Source organism: Salvia miltiorrhiza, chromosome 4, assembly GCF_028751815.1.
Source record: "Salvia miltiorrhiza cultivar Shanhuang (shh) chromosome 4, IMPLAD_Smil_shh, whole genome shotgun sequence".
NCBI lineage: Eukaryota > Viridiplantae > Streptophyta > Magnoliopsida > Lamiales > Lamiaceae > Salvia > Salvia miltiorrhiza.
This window is the reverse complement of record NC_080390.1, coordinates 40,859,630-40,882,784: the sequence shown is the minus strand read 5'-3', so window position 1 is coordinate 40,882,784 and position 23,155 is coordinate 40,859,630. Positions and strand designations below refer to the sequence as shown.

At 41.3% G+C, this 23,155-nt stretch overlaps 2 protein-coding genes and 1 long non-coding RNA gene across 8 annotated transcripts; 1 reads left to right on the top strand and 2 right to left on the bottom strand.

Annotated features, from left to right (window-relative positions):
• Positions 1-1,983: 1,983 nt before the first annotated feature.
• On the bottom strand, positions 1,984-5,264 carry LOC131021673 (uncharacterized). The gene is made up of 3 exons (XR_009101030.1): positions 4,703-5,264; positions 2,781-2,847; positions 1,984-2,179 (listed from the first exon to the last, which is right to left on the bottom strand). It is a non-coding gene; the product is annotated as an uncharacterized LOC131021673 (long non-coding RNA).
• A 4,970-nt stretch (positions 5,265-10,234) lies between these two features.
• On the top strand, positions 10,235-11,491 carry LOC131023440 (F-box/kelch-repeat protein At3g23880-like). The gene has a single exon (XM_057952981.1). The coding sequence runs from the start codon at positions 10,235-10,237 to the stop codon at positions 11,489-11,491; it is 1,257 nt and encodes a 418-aa protein (XP_057808964.1).
• A 785-nt stretch (positions 11,492-12,276) lies between these two features.
• On the bottom strand, positions 12,277-15,432 carry LOC131021670 (probable mediator of RNA polymerase II transcription subunit 26c). Of its 6 annotated transcripts, none has more exons than XM_057950924.1 (10): positions 14,559-15,432; positions 14,386-14,454; positions 14,222-14,304; positions 14,032-14,102; positions 13,819-13,877; positions 13,642-13,675; positions 13,447-13,533; positions 13,204-13,337; positions 12,791-12,881; positions 12,277-12,693 (listed from the first exon to the last, which is right to left on the bottom strand). In XM_057950924.1, exons 1-10 carry the CDS (start codon positions 15,048-15,050, stop codon positions 12,584-12,586), a joined length of 1,230 nt encoding a protein of 409 aa, XP_057806907.1. In that variant the 5' UTR covers positions 15,051-15,432; the 3' UTR covers positions 12,277-12,583. The 6 variants fall into 6 exon arrangements, with proteins under 6 accessions (XP_057806907.1, XP_057806908.1, XP_057806912.1 ...); XM_057950925.1 differs by having other exon boundaries at positions 14,035-14,102; XM_057950929.1 differs by lacking the exon at positions 13,819-13,877 and having other exon boundaries at positions 14,069-14,102; positions 14,559-15,429.
• Positions 15,433-23,155: the final 7,723 nt, after the last annotated feature.

Here is a 23,155-nt window from a genome sequence, read left to right as displayed (position 1 = left end):
CGCATACTCTCAAGGTCATCCTTAGCTCTAGCCTACATCGACTTCTCTTCTCATCCTCATCAACTCTAGCCCTCCTCGGCTACTTCTCATCCTCATTATCGTTTATCATTTTATCATCTTTGGTAACTGATACTCAAGGATCGACTCGATATCTACTACACTCTTCTAGAGTCCCTGGTAGAAAACAGGCATCCGGTCAGTAGATCCGCATAGAAAATCTGGGTATCTGTAACAAATCCCATCTCCTGTGGGTCAAATGCTCAAGACGACATGTCCCATCATATTGAGTGGCTTTCTTCCTTGCTCAATCCTACCACTCGATTGGTAGCACGGGGACTAGGTGCACGATGCCATCCAGTCTAGTAACAACCATAAGGCTTTCATCCTTTCATAGTCTATGAACATGTGTTTGAAAATCTGCTAAGGTATCTCTGTACCACATACTGTACGCCTCGTCCTCGTATCCGATCTTTCCTGAGTTCGATCTCACAACAGTCCACTTTCGTGCAGTGCCAACAGTCCTGGCCAACCTATAAGGAGAACTTAAAGGTGACTCTAGGAACTAACTCTACTTGGCTCCAGCAACAGAAATAAACAAAACATAACTTAGCAAAACTCCTATTAAGTAGTACTGTTATCTTAAAACTCAAGCTCAAAACATCTAAATTCTCATCTCGTCCCGTCTTTACTTAGTAGGGAATCTCTCTAAACAATGATATTAGATCCCTTAATCTAAATCATCGTGACTCAGTAAGACAACTCAACAATTCTCTCTCAAAGCCATCTCCAAAGACTATGGCTCATGATACCTCCTCAAGTACCATTAAGGTTGCGTGAGCAAAACTCGCGTCACAAAACAACTCAACATATCGTACAATATGTCATTGCAGCATGCTAATAACTCATCATTAATCATGCTATTATACTCAAGCTCATAACTCAAACTCATAACTCAAACCAACAAGTACTTAAAGCAATTGCTAATTCTCTCAAGCTTTAGCTCTAAGTTCTCATTTCATCCTTCTACTTAGTAAAAAAAATCTCTCTTAACAATGACATTAGATTCCTTCATCTAAATCATCGTGACTTATCACAATTGCTCAAACAATTCTCATCACAAAACATCTCAAATACATCACATCATAACTCATAATTATGCATCCTCAATCATATAACATCATATGATATAAACGCTCTCATGATTCATCATGTAACATCAACATATGCTCTTACAACATAATAATTCATTATTAATCATGTTGTCATCCTCAAACTCAAACTATGCACCTTTAAAGTGTAACATCATAACTCATCATATAACCTCAACATCATGCTCTTCAAAATTTAACGTCAAATAAACTTTGAAATTTTACATACCTCGTTGAGCCTGGTGTGATGGTGCGCTGAGCTCACGGTTGTTAATAACTATTAGTCTAGTGACTCATTCTAGACTAAACTCAAGACTTCTAATTCAGAGCTTTCCTTCGCTCTGATACCACTCTGTCACAGCCCGCCCTAACTAGGGATAGTTAGGCCGAGTGATCCACGACTAGGGATGGGGTTAAAGAAGAAGGGGAAGAAAAAGGGGCGTCATTTATAGCCGTAAAACTTACTCATCTTAATAAAACTCGTCATTTTTATTCATTAATACTCAATTGAAAACAGTCTATGAAAGACTGCATAAAAGTTAATTAATACTCCCTCCGTCCCTGAAATGGCTTCCTCTTTGGGGACGGCACGGGTTTTAATAAAAAGTTGTAAAGTGTATTGATAGTGGAGAAAAAATGATATAATTATTATTGGAAGTTGTGAAAAGTGTTATAATTAGTATTGGGAGTGGTGAAAAGTGAAAAGTAAGAATAAATAAAGTATTGTTAGTGGTGGGGTAGGTTTCCAAAAATGGAAAGAAAGAAAGAGGAAGTTATTTGGGGGACGTCCCAAAATGGAAAAAGAGGAAGTTATTTTAGGGACGGAGGGAGTATCATTAATCAAGTTATACATCATATGAAACCATTCTCTTAAGACTCAAAGTATGACATAACATACTATAACATCAACAACATCTTGCAGCGGAAAGTAGCTAGACATATGTATGAAGACATATTCTAGACAGGTTAACTATTTATTAACAACCCTGGAGACTCCGCTCATTGCAGCACCATCATCACATCAGCTCAACCTGCACATTTAGAAAACATATGCAGGGCTGAGTACAAAAGCACTCAGTGGGCAAGTATGCCTAGGTATAAAAATACATGCTTCAAAACTGTAAATTGTCATGCCATCATAAACAGTACAGCAAGGGAGTTTTTCGCTAAAAAGGCCCAAGCTTACTAAATTCATTTGTGATTCTTAAAGTTCGTCTGCAGACTAAGTTATCTTGTAATCTATCATATCTGGAACTTTGTGCCGGAGAGGTGGCCACCTCTCACGGTCACTTGACCGGCCAACCCGCTAGATGACTCACGGTCACTGGTGTACACTAGCCCTGGCAGGATAGCTATCAACTGCTCAGGACCCGAATTCGATTGCATCATTGGCAAAGCCAAAGCAGATAGATATCATACTAAAATTTAAACATTTTATGGCAAGACAATACTTGAAATAACTTTAACTCAAAGATTTTGTCATGAAATAACTTGCTCAAAGGTAGCATTAAACTCGTTTGATAGATATATAAAACTGAAATTAACAGTTAAATCATCTCATGCATTCATTCGTATAAGAGGCCTACGACAAGCAGGGGATCTCTATATACGTATAGTAAAAGTAATGCCCACCTCGTTGTGTCTCTGTATCAATGAGTAACGTCACTCTCTCCCTCAAGTCGTTACTTCCCAAAAGGACCTTCATCGTTATGAAGAATTGGTGAGAAGTTATAAAAGAAACCTCGATTAATAATCTAATCTCTTTTATGAAACATTAGTATCTCTAATGTTCATCTCTCTTGATTGTTAATCAATATAACAATTATTATCTCTCGTCATTACTCATTAATTATAACATCCTTATGTTATAATTAGCAGCGCTTCAATTAAAAGAAATATTTAACACATCGAAAAGTCCACTTTCTTAGCAGATCTATTCGCTCTCATCTCGTCTAATTAACCAATTAGAAAGTTAAACTTTCCATTAGGTATGTATTTGAGTCACAGGTCAACAAGAATTGACTATGCTCAAATTCTAATTTCACTAAAAATTTCGGCATGACCTATTCATATATAATGTCAGCCACGAGATTTCAACGCGTGAATCTCACTACGTGAACTCGTCTCTCGACTCAAAACTTAACATCTTGACATCTTTTCAACGCAAACCAAACAATTCAAAATCATCAAAACTCTTTATCAGTAAACTATCATTTATACTCGACACCAATTGTTCGAGTGTCAGATACCAACATTTATGTGCGTTAATCATAACTCTCACAACTCACACCATTTAGTCATATCGTATCATCCATCAAAACAAATATAATCAAGTTGTTTTCTAGAAAGTTTTGCTGTTTTTGTGTCATCTTTAAAAATTCATAACAACCAACTCAATCATCATAAACTCTCATACCAATTGATCTCAAAAACTTCATGAAGTGTAGTTCACTCTAAAAATGGTAGTTAACCAAAAAGGTTAAAGGTTTTTGGAGATATTGCTCTTTTAGTGCAGGCTGTCAAAGATTGACAGTTTCTGCCAATTTTGTTTAGGCCATTAGAAACCAAGGCAAACCTTAATAAAATTCCATCAAATTTAATCAGCCAAAACTAAAGGTATCCTTGAAGATTTGGTTAAAATTTTCACAAGAGAAAACGTTCATATGATCTGCCAAATAAACAATGAAACTCATACACTTTTACTGTTGGACAAATATGACAGCAGAACAGGGCATTTTTGAAATAATAAACTGCTCTGTTTCAGAGGTCATAAAAATCGAAATCTTATGTTTTTAGAAAAGTATTGAAGTCTAGTTTCGTTTAAAAAAAACGGTGATGCAAAATCCTTCATGGATTAATAGATATAAACGTTTTTGTGAAGTCTACCAATAGTTGACAGATTCTGTCAAGGATTTTTCAAAATATCTTTAAAATAGCAAACATCATTCAAAAGACATGAAATTTTGCAGCAACGAAATACACATATCATAGATAAACATACTAAAATTTCAGAGCCATCAAGCAATGAAAACTCATCGAAACATAAGCTTGAAACTGCTGTAAAATTTTGACAGAATTCCAGTTTTAATTTCGTTCAACAATTATCATCCATAAATTGTAAATCAATTAGCATGCTTATGTGATATCGTAGAACACATATACGCAATAATATTCATTATGCAACGCCTCAAACTTCACGAATTTAAATAATCATACTCTAAAAATTTATACAATTTTCGTGCTTGGAAAAATACGAATTTAATATATATCGATTCTAGCATACCCCTAAGCACAAATATCAAGTCAAAACGATCAAACAAAAATCGAAAGACAAGCTAATATGTGAAAAAACGGGGCTGCCCTCATGGGTTTCATAGCTACGGTTCGTTCCGTTCTTACTCCCTTCATTAAACATGCTCAACATCTACCCAAGAACAACATACTAAAATTTCACGACGATCCGACGTCGTTTCAAAATAAAGTCGAGAATCGACGTTTTTCGACGTCGACGAAAATCGAAAAGAAAACCATCAAAACGTAGGTAGAGATCTTACCTACTTAGATACGTGATCGAAAAGATGATCAGCGCTCGTCTCGGTGCTCAAATCGGAGGTCAAAAGCTTGAACACCAAAGAAATGGTGTTAACGTGAAGTGTGTGTGTGTTTCTAATGTGTTTTAGTGTGTGTGCAGCACAAATTAGTGTGTGTGTTGTGTGTGCAGCGTGAGTTAGGTGAGATAGAGGGATAGTGGGCAGTTGGGGGGGTGGTTAGGGGTAGGGTAGGTTAGATATTTAGGATATTAACCCGTTAGTCGTTAAATATCTCGTTTCGTCTCGTTTTAACGATTAACTACCCATACTCTTCGTTACTCGCCCTCTCAACCTCTACTCACTTTCATTGCACTCGTAATTCTATATAAATATAGAAAACACAAGCTCGTTCTCGAAATTCTGATAAACGAGCTCGGTTCGTTTATCGAGAAAATCTAGTTCACTATTCACTCGTCGTCCAAAAATAAAAACTTTCATTATTGGACTCGTATCGAAAAACTAAGAATATTTTTCGACGACGTGCACGTAAGATTTTGAAAGTCGACAAAAAGACGAAATAGCAGTATTTTACTATTTATCGTCAAAAAGTCAAAATTTTCAAAAACGTCTTAACGGACTCAGATCTCACTTCCGAGTTCACCGTTCTCATTCAAATAATTATCTCGAATTATTCGAATACTCAAACTCAAATACGAATATAAAATCTCACATCATTCTTACATCATCGAAAGAACATCTCAACATCTTTAAAAAAAAAAAACTTCATATAACTCCTCATCTCTTTACAAAGTAATCAAACAAGGGATCTATACCCTAATTACTCAAACTTAAGCAATTAAACACGTCATCAAAAGCACGGGTATTACATCATGTTTTAGAGTAGTTCCCGTTTAGAGTTGTATTTACGTGACAGATTACTTCTCGAGACGGTTTTACGGTATTTCTTTAATCAAGTTTATTTATTTGCTTTTAGTTGCGTTCTTTAAATTCTGCCTTTTTAATTATGCAATTTAGTTTATGCGTTTTATGATGCTTTCCTTTAAATTATGCAATTTAGTTTTATGCTCATTAGATTAGAAGCTTTTAAAGTACAAGTATTTAAATTCCAAGTTCTTTTACTTTTATGCGTTTAATTCTTGCCTAGGGTTTAATAGTTTTACGCCTAGATAATTTTAAGATTAAGTTTTTAGTTAAGTTTAAATTACAAGCATTAGTTAATAATTCTTTTTTGCCTAGTTAAGTTTAATTCACGTTAATTTACTTTCCATGTTTTAGTTTAATAATCCTTAGTTTAAGGTTTTCTTGTGACATAATTAAAAGCCCTTAAAGATCTTCGTTGAGAGACGACATTGGGTTAACTTACCACTACTAGAGTGTCCTTGTTCTATTGCAAGTCAATCTAGAGGTGTTTCTAGTTGAGTCAGTTATGCATGAATGTATTTTCGACATGTGCCCACTAAGTATTTTTATACTCAGCCCTGCATGTATTTCTAAATGTGCATGTTGAGAAGGTGATGGAATAGAATGGTGTTAAGCGGGTATTCCTTTGTCGTTTCAAGAAATGTAACCTTGAGTATACATCTTCATATGTATATCTCACACGTTTTTCGCTGCGAAACACTTTGATTATGGTAACTCTACGTTATGAAGTCAATGTATTCGTTTTTGGGTAATCCACCTTGATTAGGTCACCTTTATGTAAATATTTTGTAAGTATTTGAATGATCAAATATGATCCTAGTACTTTCTTTTAATGTCATATTTTCTCAAAATACTTTTATGTTAAGTAAATGCCCTTTCTTCCTCCACTTCTTAACTCCCATCCCAAGTCATAATTGCGGCTAAACCACCATTAGGAATAGCGGGCTGTGACAAGATGAGTTTAGCTGATGAATTGTACTAACTTCGTTATTTTGATTCATTGTCGTATTTCATCACGACCAACGATTCCAGATAGCTAAAACCCTACATAAGTATAGAATTATTTTTATAATTTATAATTATAAGTTATAAGAGCATCAGCAATGCAGAGCCAAGGATGGGCTTTTAAATGTGGTCCCCACCATTTAAGAGCCCACCTCCACTATGAGAGAGCCAACCTTGGCTCTTAAATTTGTAAGGAGTGGGCTTGGCAATGGGAGGGTGCACAACACGTGCCTAACCATTTCAACAATTGAGCCCGGAGCGCTGCAGCGGAGCAGGCTCGCGAGCCCTGGGCGCGACAATGGGGGCTCGCAAATTGTGAGGCTTGAGCTCAATTCCAAGTCCCCATTGTTGATGCTCTAATGTAAGATGATGATCTGTTGAAATTCAACAGTTTGTACGCTAATTTATACTCCCTTCAGTCCCCAATTTCATATCAATTTGAGAATAACACGAGTTTCAATAAAATAATTGAGTGTGTTGTGAATAGAATAATGATGTCATTTTTTTATAAAGAGTTAAAGTGATTAAAATTAAATAAATGTCTCAGATTGTGTGAAGTAACTTTACTAAAAAAATTAAAAAAAAAAAAGATATGAAATTGAGGGACACCCTAAAATAGGAAAATAAGTATGAAATTGGGAACAAGAGAGAGTATAAAATTTGAATTACTAGAAAATGTGGTCATATTTATGAAAAAAAAAATCATATTGTTCAATATTTTATTTTAATATAAAATAATAAATAGATACTTTGCTTTATTCTGCTTTGTTTCTGTGTACATATATTAGACAAGCTTTTTGTCCCCCACGCCAAACTTTGGCAGCACGCCGATCCAGGTCCGGCCTTCGCTTCACGCCTCCAGGCCCTCCGGCGACCGGTGACCAGCGACCTGCACAGCGCGGCCGAGAGCACGCCGCGACTCCAGGTCTGCCGCTTGCCGATCCAGACAAGAGAGAAATATATGGGATTTGGAACGAGAGCAAGAGAGTGAAGAAAAGCTGGCAGCACGCAGCGACTTTGGCAGCACGCCGAGTTGGACGGCTCCACCGCTTCTCCAGCTCCCCACCCGCTTCTCCGGCCGGCCGCGCTCCAGGACGGTCTCTCATCTGCTCGGATTCTCGATCCGGTGGGCGGCGCTGATAGCACGACGGGCCTGCCGATCCAGAGGGCTCTCACCGCGAGGGCTCTTCTCCGATCCAGACTCCAGACTCTCCTCCGTCAAGGGCTCTTCACCGATCCAGACTCCAGACTCTCCCACCGCGAGGGCTCTTCTCCGGCCGGCCGCGAATCCAGACTCTCCACCGGCGCTCCTGCCGGTGATGGATTCGAGTTCGCCGGAAGTCCATCGTGACAAGGGGGGCCTCAATCTTCCCCTGGTCTCTTCTAATTTTGACAGGTCTCGATCTAATTCCCCTGCCAATGTTCCGTCTCAGCACCCGCCTCTCGTAAAGCTGGGTTATTCTTCCGGCGCAGTGGCTGTTGGGCAGCGCTCGTCGGGTTTTTCACCGGCGCAGAGTTTGATCGATGAGCCTCACCAGGCCATCCCTGGTTTGATACAGCCGCTGCCGACTTCAGTAGCGCAGGTGCCGGGTTCTGCTCCGGCTGTTTCTTTCGCTGCCAAAGTAGCTGATAAAGTCCAACCCAAATCCCTTAAGAAGCCGGATGTTGCAGCATATGGCCTCCGAGGCCTTCAAATACATCGACAAGGAGAGGTTGTCACCCTTTCAGTGCCCAAATCGGAATATCAAACAAAGTTGGAAGAGTTTCAATTTGCACTAATCGGTAGACTTATCCAACGTAAAGGGGACAAGCCACGCACGTTCGCCGACCTCTCTCATGAACTTCGAACCATATGGCAGTGCGCCGACTGTCAACTGGTGCCCATGGCTAAGGGATTCTTCGTTGTTAAATTTTTGACGATGGAAGCGAAAAAGAAAGCTAAGGGGAGTTCTTTTCTCCAACTGTCAATCGGCCACGTACGCTTCCGTGAATGGACTAGGTATTTCGATCCGTATAAGGAAGTGTCGTCTCTGGCTCAGGTATGGGTTCGGATATATTATCTCCCTGTGGAGTTATGGACTCCGGTGATTATTGCTGGTATAGGTCGTGTGCTTGGTCATCCTATGCGAATTGATAATGCCTCCGCAACTGGTCATGTGGGACACTTTGCGCGGGTTTTGGTGGAACTTGACATGGCTTTGCCTATTCTCAACTCGATGTACATTGATGACGGCGATAGATCGTTCTACATTGAGTTTGGTTTTGAATCTATGCCCCTTTTTTGCTCGCGTTGTAAACTTACAGGTCATTCAACGGATAAATGCCGGAGAGCTGAGAGAGCCACGAGCAAGCAAAAGATCACTGAGCCTCCTGTTGTGGTTGTGAAGAATCTTGATAAGGAAGAGGGTCCGACTCCTGCATGGCAGCCCAAAGTTGATATTCTTAAACCTCTATCAGGTCCTGATCTTCTAGACGCGGCACCTTTTAAGAAAAATGATCTCCCTCTGGCGGGGGATGCTAACCGATATCAAGCGCTAGATGAGGATGAGGAAGAGGAAGTGGAGGAGACTATCATTGCGGACTCCAATTATGAAGCAGAGCCTTTACATGAGGAAGAAAATGTTGGGTCGCATCACACGGACAAGGCTAGTGATAAGGAGGGCTCGAATGTAGAGGGAACTTTGGAGTTGGATTCTGGAACGAATAGTGGAGCTGTGGCAGAGCAACAACCGGTAGTTGGGGCAGAAGATTCAGCGAGCCAGCGGGTTAATTCGCCGATTAAGGAAGTTGATTTTGATAATAAATCCATTTCTTCTCCGGATGACATGGCGAGTCGTATTATTAGGTTAGAGGAGCAAGTTAATCAGGGGATGCAGTTGCTCTCGGAGCAGAAGCGCGGACGTGGTCGTCCAAAGGGCTCGGTAAAGGGACGAGACCCTATACATGCAATTCCAGAAGGTTGTATTAAAAGTCGTCTCAGGAATGCGGAAGAAATGGGTAACAAACCGATGGAGTTTGTGGTTGACGTTACCAATAGGCCTAGTATGATTGCAATGAATAATGTCGTCCATAGGCGTTGGTCGGATGATTTGGATAATGATCCTGACTTTCCTTTTTGAGTTCTTCTCATTCGCTTTTTAAGTTTTTGTACCCTTAGTCTGCATTTTGTGCTTTCAAGGGATGTTTTTTCTTTTTCACTTTATAATAAACCTCAATTTAATAATACACTGAAACTCATATTAGAGTGTAAGTTTGTTGTTTAAATTTCTTAACTAAAATTTGTTTGTTGTAGTTTGAATACAAAATGATAATTCTAACTCTCTCGTTCTTTTTAGGTAGTGTAAATTAAAAAAGTTAATTTTTTGATGATCGAAAAAATGCAGCTTATTTAGTGAAGCCATATTATTCAGATACTCGATCTTAAAAAGCGTTAACAGTACAATTTGATGAGAGTTGAAAACGTAGAACAATTACTCAATTAGTGTAGCTTGGGCGCTACTTCTCTCTGCTCCGTCTGCCACCTTTCCTGAATTCCGTCCAATCACATTCACATTCACAGCAAATAAACTCAACCCTACGCTGCCTCCCAAAACCCTCGACGAAATCACAATGCCTCCCAAGAGAAACTCAAAATCCCACAACAAGAACAAGGCAGCGGCGGAGACGAACGCCATGGGCGACTGCAAGTTACCTCCGGACATGATGATCGCCATTTTGGCGCGACTACCGGTGAAATCTCTGTGCCGCTTCAAGTGCGTATGCAAGCCGTGGTGCAAGCTCGTCTCGAATCCAGATTTCGTAAAGCTTCACACCGATCTGTCCCCGAGAGCGAGAGCCTCCGCCTCCGTTGTTCAGTCGCATCTCCTAACATGCTCTGTTTTAGGAATCAACCCCAACAGGGTTTCTCCCATTGAGGCAGACCACCCATACGAAATCTTCTTGGATCACTGCAACGGCCTCGTTTGCATGGGCCGCCCTGCATTCACCGATAAGGTTATTCTCTGGAATCCTGCCACCAATCTGTGGAAAGTTCTTCCCGGTTTCAGGACTAATTTTGGGGCTACGAAGATGGTATCGCTGGGGTTCGGGTGCACCGCCGAGGGAGATGACTTTAAGGTGGTTAGGATTTCTTGTTTGAAGGGGAAGAAGATGAAGGTTGGGGTTGAGGTTTACTCCTCCAAGTCTGCTTCATGGAGAGTATTGGATGATGTGGGAATCAGGTGTCGAGTCAAGTATCCCAAGAATCACGTGATTGTTAATGGAGATCCCTATTGGGACACTTGCTTCGCCGAGAGACTAAACCAAAATGGCGAGATTGAGGAGGCTAGTGCTTTACTGGGATTTGATGCTACCCACATGAAATTCAAGGTTGTGCCACTGCCCAGGTATGACATTGTTGGAAATGGGCCCATTGTCAATTGGGAAGGCTCCATTGCTATGCTCGACTGCATCAAGAAAGACGGCGATTGGTTACAGGCCATTGATTTATGGTGCTATCATGAGGGCGATGGCGCGTGGATCCTCAAGAAGAGGCTTGATGTAAAACACGATTTGAAGGTGGATCAATGCCTTGACTGTTCGAGGTCGGGCAAAATTGTTGGTGGATGCACAAACGGGAAGCTCTTCATCTTTGATCCCAAAACGGGTGGTGTTGTTGTGAGCGAGGTGAAGAGAGGGAGAGGCTGTTCCTTCCAAATATTCGGGTATGATGAGAGCTTGGCATGTGTCAAAGACATGACCCCTGCTGCTGCGGCTCTCATCAACAAGGAAGATAAGCTCGTGTTCAACGACATAGAGGGCTTCTTCGTCTCCAGTTTCCGCCACAGCAACGGCCAGGTTGCTTGCTACTATGCCTTGGCCAAATGAATCAATCCCCACCTAGTATCTGTGAATCTGTTCTTGTTGCTTTGGTGTTTGGAATTATCTGTGAATCTGCTGATGTTTTGTTGTTTTGAGTTTGCACTTCACTCAACCTGTTTTGCTAAGTCTAGTAGTTTATGATTATTTCCCATTACCTGTTTCTAGATTTTAGAACTTTGCTAAGTCTAGATTTTAGGAGAGTCGTGTGGTTGCACTTGAACCGTAAATTTCCATTTGAATGGACTGATTGAGATTCTGACTAGTATATTCTAATGAACAAATTTTTTAATCAATACTAGTATATTCTAATGAATAAGTGACACTAAATACTTTGATTTTGTTTCTATATTAAATATCTATAGGATGAAGACGGGGGCCTTTAAAAAAAATTCTGTTTATCCAATCAAAATGGCAACATATACATGGCAAATGTAGGCGTGAGAAAATATAGAACAGTGTACATTCTGTTTCTTGCCGAATTGTCATGTACCACCTTACATTTTTAGCCCAACATCTACACAGACAAGCATGCATAGAATAATACTACAGTTAGATCTCGAGCATTCACAGAATTTTGTAATTTCTCGAATGATCATGTTTTAATTGGAATTTCGGACATATCTAAAATTCAATGACACTCAATTATAACATAATATAAAGTTCTTTGAATGATATGAAAGTACAAGGACTCAATTAAAAGACAAACGTTGAAATTTAAGGACCTATTTATGTGATATTATAACTCTGAATTAAGTAATTTGGAAAGGAAATGCAATAAGTGCACACACTGCTTCTGCAAAAAATCTTAAATTAAATTCATTACCAAAACCAGCCAGAAAGATTACCTTAGAAGTGAAGAAAGATGCCCGGTATATATGTTACAGTCAGGTTAGAGGCATCATCGGTAGCAACATGCTAGTACAAAATTTTAAAGCACAGATCCACAAAAGTTCTATACTTCAATTTATGCCGCAAGACATAATGTAGAAAAGGATGCCAAACCAACTTCCTTCTGGTAAGGCAAGGGTCCTTATGCAGAAACAAAGTTGCACGCCATTATGCAGTAAAACCTAGTATAAAAGATTAATTTAGGCAGAATCACCGATGATGCCTCCCCTGAAAGTTGCCTTTGTTCTTGGCAAAGAAGGCATTCTTTGGTTTGGGAATATCATGAATATCCATCACTTGAATCGTTCTCTGCTTTTTGGCTTCATAGAGCAAAAATAAAACAACAAATAAGAGCCAATCAGTACTGACGGACAAGTAAAAGGTTATAGAACCATATTCCAAAGATTGAAAGCAGACCATTATTAGCTTCTTGGTAGTTCTCCTGAAGACGCTTTCTTGCTGAGTTCAGCTTCTCATCATCCATGACCGATTCCCTTTTTACTGCTCTCTGCAAAATCTCGTTATGGTAATCAACACTAGTCCAGTAGTCTTTACACCCAGTTTACAAAGAGATCTCAATAAATTACTTTACATTACAACAAGCTCAGAGGTGACAATGTGGTTAACATCAAAAGACTTGACAACACTCCCCAATTGATAATATACATGATTGGTAAGGCCCTCAATGTTAGATAAAGCAGGCTAATTTATCAATAAAGGCACAATTTCCAGTTTTTTTTTTTTTTTTAAATCAACTTTGGAAAACTCATTTAAGCAGATAGAGCAAGATATGTATGGAAGTTTATTAGTTCTAGCAGAGCAGTCAGTACATTAGGAGGAGCTGAAGTAGACTTAGGAACTGATTGATGTGGCCTTAACAGAGCTTCTCTTCGAGCACCAGACTGCGGTGGTTTGGGCTTTGATTCATGTTCTGCATATTTTGTTTCTATACTGGAACTCCCATCTAGACAGGAAAGAAGAATAAACCGAGAGAATCACAATGTCAATCTACATATGAAAAGAGCAAAATCAAGAAATCCAGCTAAAAATTTAGTATCTAATTTGAAGCTCACTCTGTGGGTTCGGGGAGTACCCAAAATCTGGAACTTTGGGCTTTGGTTCATGTTCTGCATATTTTCTTTCTACACTGGAACTCCCATCTAGACAGGAAAGAAGAAGAGACCGAGAGAACACAATGTCAATCTACATATGAAAAGAACAAAATCAAGAACTCCAGCTAAAAATTTAGTATCTAATTTGAAGCTCACTCTGTGGGTTCGGGGAGTACCCAAAATCTGGAACCTGTGAAAACCAAAAATTCAGAATTGCAACATATTTCTTGTCAACTAGTTATTTATCAATCTTTCTTCCTCATTTCTTTTATCTTTTAGCATTTGTTTGGCTGTTCCCATAAATGTAGCTAACAGAAGTAATTTTCGATTCACCTGGTGATGGCCATTTTGTTGATTTTTGGGTATGCTCTGCTGAGGCGAGTCCCCATCAGCTGCCACCACCATCACCACCCAGTATTAACACATCAACACTTCTTTACTTCAAATTTGTTCATTCTTTTCTTTCTTTTTTTGCACATAAACTACTTTTATTGCGTCTATGAAGCAATTGCAAAAACAGCAGTTTCTAATTTAGAAACAACATACTACCGATAAGGTTTGAAGTTGCTTGTGGTTGGTTCACCTTTACCCATTCATTAACAGTTTCCTTCCATTTTCTGCCCGAAAACAATAACATAATTTAATCAGTAATAACACAATCATACAAATCAAGAGGAGAAAAGTAAACACAAAAGCAAAGGTTTTCCAAAATTTGCAAAGAGAAGAAGCTGAAAACCTGACAAGCTGCTTCACCAATCTGCTCACTTCATTTGATGAATGCTTCCTCAGTTGATTCACATGCCTTCCTATATCAGTATCCTACACAACAACCTCAGCTTCTTTCAGCCAAAAAAAACTAAACGAAGTCCCCTTTAATTTACATAAATACAACTTTTTTACCTTGAGAGCTTGAAACGTGATATCCATATCTGCCAGGTTTTGCAGCAATTCCATCACAGTATCTTCACTCTGAACGAATCAAATTACTTTGAACACGCAAAAAAATGAAGCAAACATATACACTCGACCAACAAAACTATCAGAATTGGAAAAAGGCGAAACAAATCACAAACCTGGTTTAGATCTTCAAGCTGCTGTTTGATGCTGAAGATTTTGGCCTTTTCATCAAACAAGCCGCCATACGGATCCCCATCCTCTTCCTCTTCTCCGCCGCCTAGATTCCGATTATTCGACTCCGGAGTCAACGGACTCTTAGTAAAATCATCATTCGAGTCCCTATTGTTATTGCTATTATTGTTGAAATTCTTATTTTCATCATCATCTTCTTCGTACTTAATATTATCTATATTATCACTAGTATTATAATTATTACAAATATTCTCCGGGAAATAGGGCTCGTGATCAACGACGTCACGGCGGATGCCGCCGCTGCAGTTCCGACACACCTGCGGCTCCGGCGCGTAAAGCAATTCGACGAGTTTATCCCGGCGGCGGCGCAACTCATTGCCGTAATCCGAGCCGGCAACGGTAATCGCCGCCTCAATCAGCGCCCAAATCCCGGCCCTCGATCTCGATAAAATGGCTCTAAATTCTTCGGGATCCATGTCGTGCTTCCCTGGTCTCTTTTGGTGGAAAAAGAAGAAGAAAAGGAATTGGAAAAATGAGAAATGGAAAGGAGACAGCGAGAGGGTTACATCAGCGGATCTAATGATATTGCCATGGTGCGTTGAGACGACGCCGTATCGAAGATTTCGTTCCCGTGGATTCACCGAATGTGAGGAGGAAGAATGATGTATTCTCAGAAACGGAAGCGACAAAATTTATTTGTTTTTTTTTTTTCTTGAATTATTTTTCTTAAGGGTATTTTCTGGGTTAAAAATCTTTGTTTTGTGTTTTTCTTTTGTCCCAATTATTATTTTGTTCTCATTTGTAGCCAACATTTTTTGAGTGGGAAAATGTGTATAGGTGAGCTGTGAAGCAACTAATTTGATGCTTCCAATCCTACCCTTTAAAGTATTTATAGAAACAATAACTTCCAAATTGAAAAATGAGGAGTCATCATTCTGTTTCTGATTTTTTTGTTCCTTACCGTATTGACAGAATGGTTTTAAATTTTTACTAGATAAAATCATCTCGGCTAAAATCGTGTTCCAAACTGTGATTCATAAAATTTGGCTAATTTTTTTTTACATGAATTATATAAATAAATAAATTTAATAATCGCACCACCATGAATTTGAATTTATGATTTCAAATCTTAAATATTAATAAAATTTAATGATTGCACTACGATAAATTTAAATTCTAATTTTAAGTCTTTAAACATTAATCATTTATATCATTAGATCAATATACGCGGAGAGTTTGGTTAAATTTGGAAACTATGCATATATCTCATATCTGGTTGGCCACTTGCGGCATCACCATTTAATCACTATTTGAGATGTATAAAGGATACTTGGTGCTGTAATAAAAAATCATATACTATTTCACTGTAAACCCTCAATTTTTGAAGCTTTTCATTATTATTTACTATGATGAATGCATCGTCACATTTCATTCATTACTTGAAATAAACGGTCATTATGATCTGATCCTTGGATTTTACTTCCTCCGTCTTATACGAAATGACCTATTTCTTTTCGACACGTAAATTAAAAAATATGTATAAAGTAGATAAAGTGGGTTGATGGAAATTATTTAAATATTAAGTGTAGAGTGAGAGTGTATTGTCTGGTGAGGAGTGATATATGCAGAGTAGAGAAAAGATACAAATCAGAGGAATCATCTTCATCAGAAGAATCATACTGGTCAGAAGAATCATTCTTACCAGAGAGATTTCATCTATCAGAGACAACTCATCCACCAGAGGAATGGCTCTTGCCAGAGGAATCACGTTCGTCAGAGAAGTCATCTTCGACAGAGATATCATCATCGCCAGAGAAGTCACACTCGTCAGAGAAGTCATCTTCGACAGAGAGATCATCATCGTCAGAGAAGTCATCCACGCCAGAGAGATCACCTCCATCAGTGGGATCGTCAGAAACGCGGGAGACTTCCCGCGTAAAGGCAAAATTACTGTTCTACCCTTCGACCACGCAAGGAGCATGCGTGGGCATTGATTTTACCTTTTTACCCTCAATTGTAATCTATAAATAGACCTCAACTCATGTATTATAATTACGCGACCATTTGTTTTTGAATACAACAGTTATATTTTGCTCTCGTGCTCAATTCTCCGATCGTCACTTCACTCTTTCCGATCAACTTTACTAGGTATAGTTTATGCTTTTCACCTCATAGTTTAGGTGTTGGTTTCGTTAAACACCAACTGGCGCCGTCTGTGGGAAGGCTACTGAGCTAGGATGTGAGATCACGGTCGCCGGCGTACGCAGATCTGAAATTCCAATCGGATTTGCGGGCGTTGGCACCAATCGAGCCGATAATTCGGACACCCAGCTGTTTTTGATCGGTTAATTGCGTCTTCCGGGTTAATATGCTACTAATCTGCTATGATTTGCGTTGATTTATGTTTTTGGTGCATGGGGAAAGGTGGCGACGGGCATAAGTCATGAATCGGGGAATTCTACGTTTATTTACCGTTTGTTTGGGTTAGTTGTTTACGGACGAAGGGTTTCCTTGTAGAATTGATGTTTTCTTCACTGATCTAATGTTTTATATGGGAAAATTGTGGTGTGAGGCTCTGTTTTGATTATGTTGGGTGCTTTTTTCTTACGGATCTAGTGTTTTGCATCGATGAACGGCGGATTGACCTTTTATCTCCGGTATCCTGGATTTATGCTGTTAGTGTACGGGTGTTTTACGTGTAAACGTGATAAGTTGTAGATGATCTTCATGTTTTCTCCGATAATCTTAGAATTATGCTGGTGGGCTGTTGAATATTACTCTGTTTTTGGGAGGATGTGGGGTTTTGTTGTTAATTAGGGGCTTCGCACTGATGAAAGATTGTTTAGCACTTTGTCTCTTCTTTCATGGACCTTTTTGCTGTTAATTCATGGGTTTTGCACCGATTAATACGTCGGTTAATGCTTTGTTGTTATTGTAATGGGGTTTATGCTGCTGACGGGTGGATAATTTGCGTTTAAAAGGAATAATTAAGGATGTCCTTCATGCTTGCTTAGACTAACTTTCGTCCTATGCATTGAATACCGCCTTATGCTGATAATTTGGTTGATTGCCGCGATAATCTTGTTGCTTATAGGCTTTGTGATTATTATAGGACATGATCGTGTTAATCTTGGGTTGATTGCCGTGTTAATCCTGTTCATTTCCTTACATAGCTCTTGTTTATCTATCATTTCTAACGAATTGCACTGACAAACCTTTTGATGGTTGCTTTGGTTTTCTTGGTGCTCTATTTTTTCCGTCGGTTCTTAATTCGGTTTCACCGGGGAAAACTCCGTTACGCGGGTTCTGTTCTTTAGATTTATGCCCTGGGTTTATTTCCCAGTGCATAAGCGATACTTTGAGGGGAATTTCTTAACGGTCTCTGTACCGGTATCGGGGATTTCTTATTGGATTTCATATATCGGGACTTCAATCCGTAAATGGGGGATTTATGCTTTCGTCGCTGGGATTTTTCTCTCACTCTGTTTATATGCAGGTACCATGGGATCCTCTGATGCTCACCGGAACTTGGAGAAGGAGTTTGACTCCGCTGCTGTCACTACTGAGGTGCCTACCTCGTTGTTCACTGGCCTTCAGGGCAATCCTACTTTCACAGTGCCACCGGGATTCCAGGCTATCTCAGCCACGCCGACAACAGGGCTGAATGTCAGCGCACAGAGGTTTGCTTTGGTCACACCGGGTTCTGATCTGCCGAATCTGGCTCCCGCGTCCGGAGGAGGATCGATCAACTTTGGGCTGGCAGAGCAAATGATGGCCTTGCTCAGCTATGCTAACATGCGGCAGGCATTGGGAACTCCCATGATGTCCGTCATCCCTACTGCGGCTACCCCGGTGGGAGCAGCCAACCTACAGGGCACTGAGGCCCCACCTCCCGCTGCTCAGGAGGCAAATATATTGGCAATCAACAAACAGGCCGTGATGCCTGGAGAGGGGCAAGGGGACGATGTTGACAGAGAGCTAGCTATACCAGAGGGGAGCCGCGTTAGGCTTAATAGTGTTGTCAGGAGAGAGCGGGTTGACGAGTCTGATAGTCAATCCGTCTCCCTTGTATTTGATGAGGAGAGACCGAAGGAGAAAGCACGGCTGAAAAAGCAAGTATCACAATTGAAACATCAGCTTGAAAATCTGGAGGAGTCGCTGAGGGAGAAATCCCGGAGGGAAGACAAGGAACAGAGATCTGAACGGTCCTACAGAGTAGAGAAGTCTCATCGCTTGGAAAAATCACGGTACACCGAAAGAGGAGAAGAAAGGGAGCTGGAGTTTTCCTCTGGCAGGCCAGGGCATCGGGCTCACAAACGTCATGACCGAGATATGCCAAGAGACAGAAGGGAGCAGGGAAGATATAAGGAAGACAAGAGGGCTAAGACGTCAAGGTTTCACCCTATCAACAACCGCAGTCCTTTCTCTGACGATATCTTGGCAGACACCTTACCTAGAAGCTACAAGCCCATCTCACTGGATTATGATGGCACTACCGATCCGGAGGTGCACCTCAATCGGTTTGAAGGGTTGGTTACGCTGCACATGTACACTGAGGGCATCAAGTGCCGAATTTTCTCAACTACTTTGACTGGACCAGCTCAGTTGTGGTTTGGAACACTTCCGCCGAATTCTATTTACTCTTTTGAAGATTTACAGACTCACTTCCTACGACAGTTTGCGAGTTCGCGGAGGGTAGGAAAGTCAGCCCTTTCATTGATGGATATCAAACAGGATCAAGGTGAGACGTTGAGGGAGTATACAGCAAGATTTAACCTCGCTGCTCTGGAAGTGCCAGAGGCAGAATCACAAATAAAAAATTGCGCCTATGTCAGAGGACTCAGGCCGGGGATCTTCTTTGACGAATTGCAAATCCGACCAGCAAGGGATTTTGATGACATTATGGCACGGTTGCCAGGTTACCTGCAGTTGGAAGATGCCAAGATGGCGAGAAAGGTGGAAAATGATAAGCATAGGGTCAAGAAAGCTGAGGAAGCACCTGAGAGACAGAGACACCAAGATAGGGCCCCATTCAGAGGGTTGCCTCCAAGGGTATTGCCACCCCAGGGAGAAATGCCATCTCAACAACGCACTGTAAATGAGGTTACGCGGTTTACTGAGTACACGCCCTTGAATAAGCCGCAAGATGAAATTTTCCATTTGATAAAAGACCAACCGTTCTTTCGGGCACCGGGAACCTACCGGAATGGGCCGCCACAGGAAGGGTCCAATAACAAGTTATGTGAATACCACAATGCCTTCGGTCACCTTACAAAATATTGCGGACATCTCAAGCACCAACTGGAGTTGTTGGTGCGCCAGGGATATCTCGACCAGTTCATTGACAGAGGAAATGAGGGCCAGAGGCGGACTGATCAGAGGGATCAGCGGGATCAGAGGGATCAGCGAGATCAGAGGGATCAAAGAAATAACCGGGATCAGCGACAAGAGCAGGGGAACAACAGAGATCGCAGGCCTGATGACAACCGGGATAATCGCAGAGAAGGGGCAGAGAGGCAAGCCCCTCCTCCACCATATAGAAGAGAAGTGCACATGATTTGCGGAGAGAACGGGACGCCCACATCAAATCGGGCTAAAAAGCAAGTCATCAGAGCAGTAAAAACAGGGTATTATCCTAAAAGGGTCATGGAAATTACGGGTGCGGCAGAGGAGCCGGCGATTACTTTTGGAGCAGAGGATATACGTACATTAATGTACCCGCATGATGATGCGCTGGTCATCACGGCGGACATAGCAGGCTGCATGGTTCACCGTGTCTTCGTCGATTCAGGGAGCGCCGTGAATATTTTATATAAGGAATGCCTCCAAAACATGGGAATAGAAGTGCACATTGAGCCCACAAATGCTCCCTTGTTTGGGTTCGGGGGATAAATGGTTATGCCGTTAGGGTATGTGGAGCTGCCGTTGATCCTCGGCAGTGCAGCCAATATCAGCAGAGCAAGGATGGTACGATTTTTAGTTGTGGACATGCCCAAACCTGCATACAATATCATACTCGGACGACCTGCCTTGACGGCGTCCAGGGCCGTGATCTCTATGTTCCATTTGAAAATGAAATTCCCAGTCGAGGGGGGAAGAGTAGGAGAAGTTTGTGGGGATCAAACAGCGTCGAAAGCATGTCACGTCCAAATGCTTGCACACTCATCGGGCCAGAAGAGGGAAAGAATGACAGAAGGATCAGATACACAGAAGAGGGGAAAGGTGGGTGAGGTGCACGCCTTAGCAGAGGAACGCCAAGAGTTGGCGGATTTATTAAAAGACAGAGATAGCACAGAAAAAACCGCGCTGGTGTCCACCAGTGATGTCTGCAATATGATAGAATTGTTTCCAGGGAGAGAGGGTTTCCAGACAAAAATTGGGTCTGCCATGAGTGATCAGGTCAGAGAGGAACTCATTGGTTGTCTTCGAAGAAATGCAGACGTGTTTGCATTCAATACCACCGACTTAAAGGGGATTGACAGAAAGTTGGCAGAGCATTGCCTCAACGTGGACCCTAAGGTGAAGCCAGTAAAACAGAGAACAAGGAATTTTGGGGCAGAGAAGGACGCGGCAATAAGGGAACAGGTTTACGGATTGTTGGAAGCAGGGCACATTGTTGAAGTGCAATACCCGGAGTGGATTTCAAACGCGGTGATGGTACCCAAGAAAACAAACACCTGGAGGATGTGTGTGGATTTCAGAGATCTAAATGTTGCCTGCCCAAAGGACCATTATCCTCTGCCGAGGATCGATCAGCTGGTGGATACCACTTCAGGGTGTGCTTTATTGTCCATGATGGATGCATACCAGGGATACCATCAGGTCAGGATGAATAAGGGAGACATTGCCAAAACAGCATTTGCCGTCTGTTGCGGAGTGTATGGATGGAGAAGTATGCCTTTTGGCTTAAAAAATGCGGGAGCTACATATCAGCGGATGATGGAGAAAATTTTCAAAGAACAATTGGCAAAGAACATTTCGGTATACGTGGATGATATGCTTGTGCGGAGTGTCAGGGCAGAGGATCATGTTTCTGATCTGGAAGAAGTCTTCACGGTGGTCAGAGATCATCGGCTTATGCTGAACCCAGCGAAATGCACCTTTGGAGTCACAACAGGGAAGTTTTTGGGATATAAGGTCACGCCCGCAGGGATTGAGGTTAATGCCGAAAAGGTCAAAGCTATTATGGACATGACACCGCCCAGAGGAATCAAAGAAGTGCAGACTTTGAATGGGCGCATCACTGCTCTGAGCAGATTTATATCACGCTCGGCAGAGCGTAGCATGCCGTTTTTCAAAGTATTGAGGAAGGGAACTAAGTTTTTGTGGACAGAGGAATGCAGAGCGGCGTTTGAGGATCTTAAAGTCTATTTAGCCAAGTTGTCGACTCTGACCAAGCCGGTGCCGGGGGAAACATTGTATCTGTATATAGCGGTGGGAGAAGATGCGATCAGCTCTGTGCTTATCAGAGAAGAGGGAAGTCATCAGAAGCCTATCTATTTCGTTAGCAGAATCATACAAGGGCCTGAGCAAAATTACACAGAGATTGAGAAGGCTGCTCTGGCAGTCATGGTCACGGCCAGAAAGTTGAGGCCCTATTTCCTTTCACACCGAGTGATAGTACGTACGTCTCTTCCCTTCAAACAAGTTTTGGGGCGCCCGGATTTGTCGGGAAGAATGGTTAAATGGGCTGTGGAATTAGGGGAGTATGATGTAGAGTATGAACCGAGAACAGCGATCAAAGCGCAAGCATTGGCAGATTTCATACAAGAAACAACTCGTCGTCCTATACCAGAGTTTTGGGTGGCCTTTGTGGACGGATCCGTGACGAAAGAGGGATGTGGGATCGGGGTTTATATCACTTCACCAGGTTATGGGACATACCAGTTCGCCATCAAATTCACTTGTCGGTTGTCCAACAATGAAGCGGAATATGAGGCCGTGGTCAGAGGGGCTCACATCTTGTCAGAGCTCAAGGCCGAGTGTGTCATCATAAAGACAGATTCCCAGTTGGTTGCCCAACAGTTTTCAGGAACTTATAGTATCAAGGATCAGCGGATGAGGGCGTACCATTCCAAAATCAGTGAAATGAAAGAAAAGTTTATGGAATTCAGGATCGAGCAAATTGCCAGAGAGGAAAATACGAAAGCGGACTTATTGGCGCGCATGGCCAGTGCGGTGGAGCAAACCTGGAATGATGAAATTATTTTACTCTGTGATACCAGAGAGATGGAGACTTCGCAGGTTTTCTTGGTAGAGATCAGGGACGATTGGCGGGCTCCGATTATACACTTTCTGAAGACAGGGGAACGGCTAAGCAGAGAATCCAATCAGAGGGCTCGCTATGAGAATTACTGCTTAATCAACGATCAACTCTTCAAACGATCTTTTACTCAGCCTTTACTAAAATGCTTATCTCCAGAAGAGGCTAATTTTGCTCTGAAAGAAATTCATGCAGGTTGCTGTGGTGGGCATACGGGATTTCGGGATCTTGTACGCAAAATTATCCGGGCCGGGTTCTATTGGCCTCACATCAACAAGGAAGCTAGAGAGTTCGTCCGCAAGTGCGAAGCTTGCCAAA

Coding starts and splice junctions, on each gene's coding strand:
- LOC131021670 (XM_057950924.1), bottom strand. CDS start 15,050: ATGGATCCCGAAGAATTTAGAGCCATTTTATCGAGATCGAGGGCCGGG. Junction 14,455..14,558: donor AGCTTGAAGATCTAAACCAG/GTTTGTGATTTG, acceptor TGATTCGTTCAG/AGTGAAGATACTGTGATGGA. Junction 14,103..14,221: donor TTGGTGAAGCAGCTTGTCAG/GTTTTCAGCTTC, acceptor GTTTTCGGGCAG/AAAATGGAAGGAAACTGTTA.
- LOC131023440 (XM_057952981.1), top strand. CDS start 10,235: ATGCCTCCCAAGAGAAACTCAAAATCCCACAACAAGAACAAGGCAGCG.